Source organism: Typopeltis vanoorti, chromosome 10 (assembly GCF_054136105.1).
Source record: "Typopeltis vanoorti isolate ZY-2024b chromosome 10, IOZ_Tvanoo_1.0, whole genome shotgun sequence".
Lineage (NCBI taxonomy): Eukaryota > Metazoa > Arthropoda > Arachnida > Uropygi > Thelyphonidae > Typopeltis > Typopeltis vanoorti.
In genome coordinates, this window is record NC_143558.1 from 14,033,413 (window position 1) to 14,046,052 (window position 12,640).

Here is a 12,640-nt window from a genome sequence, read left to right on the forward strand (position 1 = left end):
TGAGTTCAAGGAGAGGTATGATAGATCCAAACTATCTACCTCTGTGTAGATAGTTTGGGTCTGCCAAGATGAGCCTTTGGACTCCATGAAGATGCCTGTATAATAATAATAATAATTTTAGTTGAATCCTGGACGAACTGGATTTATTTAGGAGCAAAACATCATCTGAATAAAGTAAAAAAAGTTGTTTCCATAATCTAGCATCCATCTTTGCAACTCTAGTTTCCCAGTCCTAACACTCTTACTTGCCTAGAAAACAACAATTTCTCCATATGCCTACACCTTTCCATATTCAAATGCAGTCCATCTCTTGCATATAGCTCTCTTCTGTCCTCAAATAAAAATAAAATAATGTAAAACAATTTCTTAGCCTGTTTCACCTACAAAAGGTTGTAAATCATAGCATCAGATATAGGCTTTTACGTTAATTTTTTTACATCAGATCATCTCCTTTAATTCAAACTACTAACTCAAAAATTGGGATATATATTACTCAGTAAATTCCTAACCACCATATACAATCGAAGATTTTTGAACAGTTGAGCAGAGGAGCAAGGAGAAGGTTCTTTGCGTGGAGAGTGGCTGGTGAGTGGAATGCATTGCCTGAGTGTGTTGTGAACGTAGACACACTGAATCAGTTTAAGGCATGATTGGATCAGCATTGTGTGCAATAGTGTGTACCTTTCACGATGAGAATCTGACTCCATGGAGGTCATAATCTCCATGGAGATTATGATGTTAATCATCATAATAATAATAATTCTTTCTTTCTTTCTTAATCCTTCTTTTCTACCTTTTACGATGTCGAAATAAGTATTCTTGTAACCACAACTGTCCCGAGGATAAGGTGATTAGCCGTTTGCCTCACGATGTGTCCACGGGGATGGTTTGCATGTTCTGGGGGATGAAAAACCAAAGTTTCTGGGTGAAAAAACCCCCTACCTCTGTATAAGACCAGCTAACCCTTTCATTAAAAGAGACCAGATAAAGGTTCCTCATGTCAATGGCAGGAATCAAACCCAGGTCTTTCCGACCAAAGGGCTTCGTCTATACTGGCTGAGCTACGGAGACTCAATAATAATAATAATAATAATAATAATAATAAATTGTTGAGTATAATGGTTGATTGGGATTGACAGGAATTCACAGTTGTGCTTGGAAGAATATTATATCTAGGAAAAGGAACATTACTAGTGGTGTTTTGCATAGGATCGGTTTTAGGGTCATCTATTTAATTTATTATGTTAATGATAGTGAGAGAATTTTAAATGAGTTATTAACTTATTTGCAGGTGATGCATAGATGAGAAAAACTGTGAGGAATAGAATATGAGGCATTTGAAATTTTCGAGATTTCAGAACATCAGAGCATACAATTGGTGGGAGATATCTTGAAAGAAGTAGTGGAGATAAGATATCTAGGAGTGATGGTGGACAAGGATCTGAAATTTATCGATGCTAAAATTGTGAGAACATTGCACTGCATTGTGATAATGACAAGTATGGGAAAATAACATGCACAGTAAACAGATTATGGTTCCATTGTACAAGGCCATGATTGGGCCATACATGTATTATTGTGTGCAGATTTAATCACCTGGTTTTCAAGAAGGAATAAGAATATATTGGTAGAGGTACATAAAAGACAGAAAAACATGGATATCAGAAAGAGGGGGGGGGATGATTAAAACATACAAGCTAGTTATTACCAGATTAACATGAAGTGATAATGGATGGAGACAAGATGCCATCCCTGGAAGCTAGAGGAGGGTGTGTGTGTGTGTGTGTGTGTGTGTGTGTGTGTGTGTGTGTGTGTGTGTGTGTGAAACAGGTTCTATGTGATGAGTGCAGAAACAGCAAATAAGTATAAGCATGATTCATTGAGCTTTATGTGTGACAGTGAGGAAAGACAAGCATGAGTTTTTTTAGCTTTACAGAGATCTGACAATAATAACAGAATTATGGAGATTCACTTGTTTAAAAGAAATACTTAAAAAAACTTAAATTTGTAGGCCAATATAATTATTTTGGTGTTATTACAAGAAATAGATACATTACACATTCACATTTCTTACCGATTCTGAAGACATGGCTGTTACCATCTCCTGTAGAGCTCTTACCGAGAGGGCTTGTTCTATTACAAATACGCATGATGACATTTCAGGTGGAAAATTCTGAAAAAAAAAAAAAAAATGAAATCAAAAGAATTCTGAAAAGAAACAAAATAAATAAAAATAAATTCTTTAAAGAAAAAAAAAAAGAAAAGAAATCAATTTATGATAATACGCATTGTTTTGATGTAATCCCACACATACTAAGGGATATAAGTTATAGTATATTAATATCGATAATGATAATAATGGTGGCTGTGATAAATGATAAATGATTTAAGCGTACATAAAGAGAATGTAAGGGGTAGATACTAGTAGGTTATTGAGGAGAATTAAAGATAACAGGATAAAGATAAAGGCTGTTAGTTTGTTGTTGAGGTATGACAATGAGGAATTGAGATGGAGAGCTAGAATTGTGAATGATATGCTGAATGGTGAGAATGCATTTGAAATGCCTTTGGAATAAGTGAACTGGAAAAACTGTTGCTAAATGGAAGTGCAGTGTGTGTGTGATGAAAGCAAGAGATCTGAAATAAGAGGTAAAGTGAAAGATCAGCAGAGTGATATTGAAGAGACTGAACTATTTGGCAATGGAAGCAATATTATTAATGTGAGAGATGAGGAGCAACATGGGGAGCAACAGCCGATAATCTACAGATTACAGCTCTCGGTCTAGTTTTCTCTGTTGCCGAATATTGCTCACCAGTGTCGCTAAATAGCACACATGTTAAACTTGTTGATAACCAACTAAATAATACAATGAGACTGATTTCTGGCACAATCAAATCAATGCCCACACACACACACACACACACACACTAGCTCCCAGCTCTTAGCAACATTGTTCCACCAAAGTCTGTGCAGGGCCAAAGCTCTTTTACAGGAGTATAAAAAAATCCTGGAGAACACAGCCTGCCAATACACTTAGATCTCCCAGATTTAAGTATACAATGACTGAGATCGAGACATCTACCACTACAATTAGCCCAACAACTATTACAATCTAACTTCAACCTGAAGCAAAAGTGGCAAGAACAGTGGGAGAGTGAGGCAGATGATTATTATTATTATTATTATTATTATTCAGGCCTCCAAGGAGTCAAAAGACTCATCAAGGGAGGTCCTTCCTAAGACATAAAGTCTGTCAAGACTCATCGAGGGGAGGTCCCTCCCTGAGAAACACAAAGTCTATCATACCACTCTTTAAACTCACTGACCGTTCTCGCTCCCACCACTCCATCAGGCAATGCATTCCATGGCTCAACCACCCTCCACACAAAGAAACCACTCCTTACCCTCTTGCTCACAGTTTCCTTTCGTAAATTCCAGGGATGGCCTCTTGTCATCACTCCTTCCCGCTGTTCAACCAAGCGAAAGAACTCCCCAGTGTCCACCCTGTAACCACCTCTCAACAGTTTAAAAGTCTCAATCATATCACCTCACCTTCTTCTATCCACCAAACTCTGCAGTCCACATTCTCTCAGCCAATCCTCATAATTATCCTTGTACAGTCCTGAAACCAACTTTATCATCTGTCTTTGTATCCTTTCCACAGTTAATTTATCCCCTTCAAATCCTGGGGACCAAACCTGAGAACAATACTCCAAGTGTGGTCTGATCAGAGACTTATACAACGGAACGATAACCCTCTTATCTCTGCAGGTCAGTGTCCTTCTCATAATAGCAGCAATCCTCTGTGTTACCTTCACCACCTTTGCAATATGTCCCCTAAACTTCAGGTTTCTATCAATCATCAACCCCAGATCTCTTGTCTCCCCTACTTCCTCCAGTATAACTCCTCCCATAGAGTATGCAGCATCCCATCGATGTTTCCCAAACCTCAAGACCTTACATTTTGCTGCATTAAACCAACATCCCCATTCATTTGCCCATCTATCTAGCTTATTTAAATCCTCGTGCAGGGCTACCACATCTGCACTATTACTAATAATCCTTCCCAGCTTCGCATCATCCGCAAACAACTGAATATCCCCCTGCAATCCACTGGCTATGTCATTGATATAAAGGTTAAACAATATAGGTCCTAGTACTGAGCCCTGTGGGACCACACTTGTAACCCTCTGCCTCCTTGAAACTGCTCCACCATACACAACTCTCTGATACCTATCAGACAGCCAATCCTGAATCCAGTTGACCAATCTGACATCCAGACCCATGTGCTGCAACTTAAATATCAGCTTATCATGTGGCACCCTGTCAAATGACTTCGCCAAGTCTAAGAAAATTGCAGTATATGCCTTTCCCTTATCTAATGTTCTTGAAACTTTATTATAAAAGGCTAGCATATTGCTAAAACAAGAGCGTCCTTTCACAAATCCATGTTGATTCTCACAGATAACATTACCCTCATCTGCCCAATGCTGTATACGGTCCCTCACTACTTTCTCCAAGATCTTAACAACTACTGATGACACACAGACTGGCCTATAATTAGACACTTCCAGTCTGTTACCACCCTTATGCAATGGCACTATCTTACTTTCCTTCCATTCCCTGGGCACCTTTCCTGCAGCCAGACTTTCATTGAAAAGACTTTCCAGGTCAAAAGCACTGTCAGTTCCCTAGCACATTCTCTCAAAACTCGTGGTGAAATACCATCCAGTCCCACAGCTTTACTGACATCCAGAGTACTCAGTATCTGAAACACACTCTCCTCCTGTACCTCCAGACCTCGAACTAGTCCTATCCCTCTAGCATTAAAACTGACTCCTCTAGGATGAAATACTCCAATAAAGTGTTCATTGAACAATTCCACTATGTCCTCTGCATCAGTCACTCTATTCCCATTTTTATCCCACAATATCATTCTTCCACAGTCATTTCTCCTCCTACTGGCCACATAGCTAAAAAATTCCCTAGGATTTTCTTTGGATCTTAGGGCCAATCTCCTCTCATATTCCAGTTTCGCTTTCCTTACCACACTAGTCACTCTTCTGGCCTGTGTCTTATATTCCTCATGCATCTCTTCACCTGTCTCCTTATATCTCTTCCATAGCCTCTTTTTCGCATGCAATTCCTGTTTAATATTGTTTGTCATCCACTTTACTCCAAATTGCGTCCTCTTCTTCACTCGTGGTATACAACTTACCATTGCTGATAACAAATATTCTTTCACAATTTCCCACGCACTAGTGATATCCCGGCCTTCCAATTCCTCCCTCCATGAAACTTCCCGAAGTTGACGTCTAAGACTATTATAATCACCTGTCTTATAATTCCACATAAGTTCCCATCTCTTTGATACTCCTGCATGTCTATTCATTTTCCAAGTCAAGATGATATTACAAAATTTTTTCTCAACAAATTACAAGAAAGTTTTAATGCATGCTCTAACATTCCACAAAAATTCTGGACTCAGCTTAATAGAATATGAACTGGTCATGATGTATGTGCAAATATGCTATTTAAATGGGGTAACCGACCATCCCCACATTGTGATTGTGGAGCTCAAAGACAAACTGTGGACCATATTGTGACCCATGTTATCTTAGAGCATATTCAGGAGACAAATTGGACTTTTTAAGTGCTATTCCCGAAGCTATGAACTATTTGACTAATATGGATATAACCTTTTAATTTTATTGGTTTTTAAAATGACACTTAACTTTATTTGCTTTTAAAATGACAGTGTATTGTACTGAATGTTTTGTTATTTATGCCATATGAATAAATAAATAAAAAGTGTGAGAGATGAAGAGAGAACGGGAATGCAAGAGGAACAGAGAAATGAGGGAGTGCACAGTGAGATATGGCATAGGGAATGTGGATGCTGGGAATAGTAGTGAATGTATGGGGATGATCAGCACAGAAATGAAATAGATCGAGATGTGAATGGGGTAGTTGAGACTGAGTGGATATACTGTATGTGGTAAGTGGTAATAAAGGTGACTGGGCAAGGGCAGGTGTAGTGGGAAAATCACAACCAACAAGTGGCTTGGATAGAACTAAAAAGTGAACTGCTGTGTTTATTTACAAATGCCAAGAGTATCAGATACAATCAAGATGAAATTGTCTGACTGAGTTTATTTACCCCAAACTGATCGAGTTTATTTACCCCAAAATTATTGGAATAATTGAAACATGGTTGAATGAAGATGATATCCTAATGGGAATACAAATGGAAGAGTACAGTGTTTTTTGAGAGGATGCAAAGGACAAGAAGGGAGGAGGAGTGCTTCTGATGATAGCAGGGGAATTATATCCACATAAGGCACACTTGAAAGAGGGAAATTCTTGCAAAGGTTTTGAGGTGGAGATTGACAGGAAGAGATATTTACTTGGATGTTGTTATAGACCAGGGAATGTGAAGGGTAATGATCAAGAAATGTATAAGCAACTTTGGTTAATGAACAAGGAAAGGGTGATTTTAATTATGGAAGTATAGATTGGAATGAAGAGATAGCATTTGGGAATAAGGAAAATGAATTTCTTGAGTTCTGGAGAGACAACTATCTCAGGCAGTATGTAAAGGACACACGAGGATTAAGAGTTTTGGATCTGATCATTTATCAGAGGATCTAATTGTGAGTGGGGTTTCGCACTTCCCTCCAGTTGATTAGAGTGATCATGAAGTGATCACATGGGTTGAGGCTAGCCATATGAAAACTTCTGTTATGAAAGGATATATGTGGAAGTACAAAGTTAGTGATTATGACAAACTTAGGAGACAACTTGGCGCTATAGCATGGAATGAGGAGTTGAGTGGTGAGGAAATAAATGCTGCTTGGAAACTGACAAAGAAATACATAACAGTGTGAATGTGTTCCAAAGGTCAAAAGGCTAAATGAGATAGGTGTAAAATGGAAATCTGGAATCTGGAAGAAGGCACTTTTAGAGGCAGTACAAGATGAATAATGGTAATAATCAGTTGCATGAAGAGTATAAAGAGTAAATCAAGAGAGTGACTCAGTTAGTAAGGACAACAAAAGTGCAGTATGAGCAGAAAATAGCAAATCAGGCTAAGAAAACCCTTGTGAGTCTATTCAATATATGGCAAGTAGAAGGAAGAATGATTACAGTAAGATTATGTTAATGGATGAAAGTAGGAGATTGGTGACTGCTGCAGAAGAATAATTCAGGTGCTCAGTGAGCAGTTCATCAGGGTGTTTCATTCTCAGTGTGAAATCAGAAGCTTAAGTGTAGAGAATGAAATGAAAGAAGACTTAATGGTGTAGACAGGTATATTAGGAGTTAAGTAAGCTAGATTTAACAAGGATCATGCAATGGCACAAGTCCCCAAGGAGTGGAAGGGAGGCAAAATTGTTCCACTTCTTAGTGATAAGGCTAAGGCAACAAATTATAGTCTGATCTGTATATCTGGAGTTGTGGTTAAGGTATTAGAGGTTGGTGAGATGTAGGATATAAAAGTGGATTGATAACAGTAATATTCTTTGTGCTTTTCAGCATGAGTTTCTTAAAGGGAGGTCATGTTTTACAAACTTGCTTATGTACTATGCCAAGTTGACAAATGTAGTGGACAAGGGAGATGCATATACAGTGGCATACTTTGATTTTGCAGACTTTTGATAGATTGCCACACTACAAATTGGTCACTACACTGAAGCAAATGGGACTGGCTGATAGACTAGTAAGTTGAATAGGTAAATGACTATTGGATAGGTATCAGGAAGTTGCGTAAGTGGTGGTGGTGGTGGGGGGGGGGAATATCTCGAAAGAGGAAGGTCACTAGTGATGTGTTGCAAAAGTCAGTTTTGGGACCGTTGTAATTTAAATTGTATATTAATGATACTGAGATAAGTTTAACTGGTGATATACAACTCTTTGCAGATGATGCAAAACTGGGGAGAGTGATAAGCAATCAAGCATACATTGCAACCTTACAGGAGGACTCTTGAATAGGCTATATGAGCAGGCACCAGTATGGAACTGTCAATTCAATGTTGACATGGGTAAGGTTCTGAAATTGGGTAGGCAAGAATGGGATGCAAAGTATACACTTAGTTGGGAAATTTTGAAGTAAGTTGAGGATATAAGCGAACTTGGAGTAGTGATGGACGAGGATCTCAAATTCAGAGCTCACACTGCACAAGAAGCGAAGACATCACATCAGCTTATGATGGTAATGATGCAGAAGACTTCAACCTGTAGAAATAAAGAGGTTTTGGTTCCACTGTATAAGGCCTTTTACACTTGATCAAGCCTGATATGGATTACTGTGCACAGATTTGGTCTCCTAGTTTTCATCATGGTGATAAGGATATGCTGAAAAGGGTCCAGAGAAGACTGACTATGATCATAATTGGTCTTTGGGATGAGGATATGAGAAAAGATTGAGAGAATGTAGTTTGTAAATAGAAGGAAGAGAGAGGATATGATTGTGACATTTAAGCTGGCAAGGTGGGGTGAGTGATGAGAAATCATGGAAATGTTATGGCCTTACAGGAGGACTTGAATGGATTGTCTGAGTGGGCAACAGTATGGAACTGTCAATTCAATTTTGGCAAGTGTAAAAGAGTTGTTATTAGGTAAATAAATGTGGAAGAAATTTTAGTATAATGGGCGAAGAGGACAGAACAAGGGGACATACCTGGAAATTTTATAAGGAGTAGGTTCTTTTCATGGAGAGTGGCTGACAATGAAATGCTTTGCCTGACATTGTGGTGAATACAGATACACTGAATGAGTTTAAAGCACAGTTTGATGGGCTTGTGTGTAACAGTGTTTGCCTCCTGCAATGAGTCTTTAGAGACTACATGTTGGTCTGGTGTTAATAATAATAATAATAATAATGACACATATAATATACAAAAGCATTTGATAGATTACCACATGATAAGTTGACATACAACCTGCAGAGGATAGGAAAAGATAGTATACTGGGTTAGATGGATCGGAGATTGGCTTTCTGAATGACTCCAGCAAGTTGTGTGTGATGAAGCCATGTCTCAGAAAAGGAAGGTGACCAGCAGCATGACTCAGGGTTATGTTCTTGGGCCCCTACTGTTTAACTTGTTTGTTATTGATATTTCATGTAGACTGAATGAGGAGCTTCAAATGTTTGCCAATGTTGCAAAGTTAGGTAGCATTATCAGGAGTAGTGCTCTTGGAAAAATGGGTTGCAGTTTTAATGTTAATAAATGCAAGGTATTACACTTTGGGATACAGAGATATAAGGCTATGTACTGCATTGGTGGAACTATACCTCAGGAAGTCGATGAGATTCGGGATCTAGGAGTAATGGTGGACAGTGGACTTAAGTTCTGACAGCACATCTCATGAGTTGCAAAAACTGCACATCATATAATTGCTATGACTAAAAGTACATTGACATGTAGGGATAAGGAAGTGGTGGTGCCTCTATATAAAGCATTTGTCAGATCACATATGGACTATTGTGCTCAGATTTGGTCACCTAGTTTTTATTGTGATGTGGAAACACTAGACCCGGTCCAAAAACGAATAACCAAAGTGATATCAGGACTCTGGAGTGTTGGTTTTTAAGAGCGTTTGAAAAAATGTGGATTATAGAGGTTGGTGGATAGGAGGAAAAGAGGAGATATAATAGAGACCTTCAAGTTATTTAAGGGATTTTATCAGATTAATTACAGAATAAATTATAAAAAAAAAGAGTGGATGTTAAGATGGGAAGAATGAGAGGCCATCCCTGGAAGTTGTACAGCGATGTGGTGAAGAAAAGTGTGAGGGGTAGATTTTTTTAAGTGGAAAGCTCTTAATGAGTGGAATGCATTGCATGAGTGAGTTGTAAGTGCAAGTAGTGTAAATAACTTCAAAGCTCATTATGATAGGCATGTTGTTGGTTGAGTGGGCTTCCCGTGATGAGTCAAGTGACTCCATGGAGGTTATTATTATTATTATTATTATTATTATTCCTGATACCTCCAAGGAGTCCGAAGACTCATCGCGGGAGGACATCTTCAACTGTCTCTACATCTTACCTCTACTACGAATCAACGCCATCTACCGCCCACCTCCAACACTACCACAACTAGTAATTTTTGTCTGTAAATTGCGTGTGTTCTGAAGGGCCGATTTGTATGTATGCGGGATGAAAAACCCGAGTTTCCGGGAGAAAAAACCCTGCTACCTCCGTATGAGATCGGCTAACTCACCATCGATTGAAATCGACCAGATAAAGATTCCTCCCGTCGCGACGAGAATCGAACTTAGGCCTATTCCAATCGAAGGGCGCAATGTACCGTCGTTCTTCCAATTGGATGATGTCTAATTGACATCATCCTTAACTGATTATAATTTTTATAATTATAATCAGCAGGCTAGAAGAGTCACAACTGTTTATGCATAAACAAAGCTTAAGCATGAAATCTTTGTTTACATATAGTTGAATAAAGGAATAAAGAAGATATATTTTTTTTGTGAAAGTGTTTATCAGAGGCAGATGTACAAGCCTCTGATAAACACTGTATCAAGGATACAGTGTTTTACAGTCTTCGCACTTCCTAAAAATACTGTATCAGGGATACAGTATTTTTAGGAAGGATAGGAGATGAGGGGGGGGGGAGTGCACTGCTAATGATATTAGATGACCTGAATCCATTTAGAGTTATTATTATTATTATTATTATTATTTATATGTGCACTCAATGGAGTCAAAAGCCTCATCACTGGAGGCCCACTCTATCCATTAACACAATACCTATCATACATCTCCTTAAACCTGTTTACTATTTGGTGCTCACAACCACCTCTGGCAATTCATTCCATTCATTTACCATTCACCAAGAAAAGAACCTAGTTCTTGCACCCTTAAGCCACACTCTTAGGCAGCTTTCAAGTGTGGCCCTTATTTTCCCCCTACTCCCCATGTACTGAAAAATTTCTTCTGTGTCAACCTTATAGTGATTCCCCTTTAGTAACTTATAAGTTTCGATCATATCCCCACTCCTCTGCCTGTCAACTGAACTCTGCAACCCACACATCCTTAATTTATCCTCATTTGGAACATTCCATAGACCTGTCACTAGCTTGGTCACTCATCTCTGAATCTTCTCCACCACCTCCCAATCCCCAAGAAACGCAGGTGACCAAATCTGTGCACAGTAGTCAACATGTAGCCAAATCATAGCCTTATAAAGAGGGATAATAACTCCCCTATCTTTACTTGTCAATGTGCTCTTCAGCATCCAAGTAATCCTCTGAGCTATTTTGCCAACTCTTGCAAAATACGTCCTCTGAATTTCAAATCTCTATCCCCTGTTACCTTCAGATTCCCTAGCTTCATCAATTTCCAGTAAACTAGTACCATCAATATGATATGAAGCATGTAATATTTTCATTCTGAAGTGCACAGTAGTCAATATGTGGCCGAACCATAGCCTTATAAAGAGGGATAATAACTTCCCATTACCTTACATTTTACAACATTGAATTGATAACCATTGTCCTTTGCCCACACTGTCAATTTATTTAAATCATCTTGTAAGATATCTACATCACCTTTATCAACTACTGTCCTCCCTAGTTTTGCATCATCAACAAACAACTAAATGTCCCCCTTCAAATCTTCTACTATACAATTAACACGTTCACTGCCAACTACGAGTATACTCGTAGTTGGTATATGAGCCTCACAAGCCATCTACGAATATTCTCATATGTCGATTACTGCCGGCTACGAGATTACTCGTGCTGACCTTGAAGAAGTGAAAGTGCTTGGCATGCGGTAACAAACTATGCCCGAGGAGCGTGTCAGCGAACATGTTAATATACAAATTAAAGAGTACTGGTCCTAGTATACAGTCCTGGGGGAAATTCCACTAGCCACCTAATTTGCCTTGTTTCCATTCCAACATACACCACCTTCTGATGTCTGTCTATCAGCCACCCCCTATCCATGCGACCAGCCTCATATACATTCCCACTTACTCCAACTCATGTAATAGTTTTCCAGTGCAGTATTTTGTCAAATGCCTTTGCAAAGTCGAGAAGTATCATGGTGTAGGCTTTTCCTTACCCAAATCTGCTGTCACCTTATTATAAAATAGGAACAATTTACTTAGGTAGGATCTACCTTTTACAAAACCATGCTGCCTTTATAACGTATCATATTCCTATCCACCCATTCCTGAATTTTATTTTTAACTAACTTTTTCAATACTTTAACCACTACTCCAGAGATACTGATTGGTATGTCATTTGCTACATCTGTCTTGGAGTCACCTTTATGTAGTTGAACTATCTTACCCTCTTATCACTCCCTTGGAACCTTGCCAGAGCTGACACTTAGATTAAACAACTTCATTAGAAGCACTGCCAGTTCATTTGCACATTCTCATAGCACATGAGCAGACAAACCATTCAGGCCCACTGTTGTATTCACATTGATATTTTTTAATATACAGTTCTGAGTATCTCCTGTTCATCTACCTAAATGCTCACATCAGTCTCTGTCACTTCAGTAATTGTAAAGTCCCCACCTGGATGATATACCTTCGCAAAGTGATCACTTAGTAACTGAACTATTTTCTTTCTTTTAAGCTTACACCGTGATCCGAATGCATTTTTGAAAAT

At 38.6% G+C, this 12,640-nt stretch overlaps 1 protein-coding gene across 3 annotated transcripts in view; it reads right to left on the reverse strand.

Annotated features, from left to right (window-relative positions):
- Window positions 1-12,640, reverse strand: part of RyR (Ryanodine receptor) — a 1,703,288-nt gene that overhangs the window by 1,577,239 nt on the left and 113,409 nt on the right. For all 3 annotated transcript variants that reach the window (XM_090399345.1, XM_090399347.1, XM_090399344.1), the window contains exon 3: window positions 2,075-2,173. In XM_090399345.1, coding sequence (XP_090255471.1) covers window positions 2,075-2,173 — 99 coding nt within the window. The remainder of the gene's footprint in view (window positions 1-2,074; window positions 2,174-12,640) is intronic.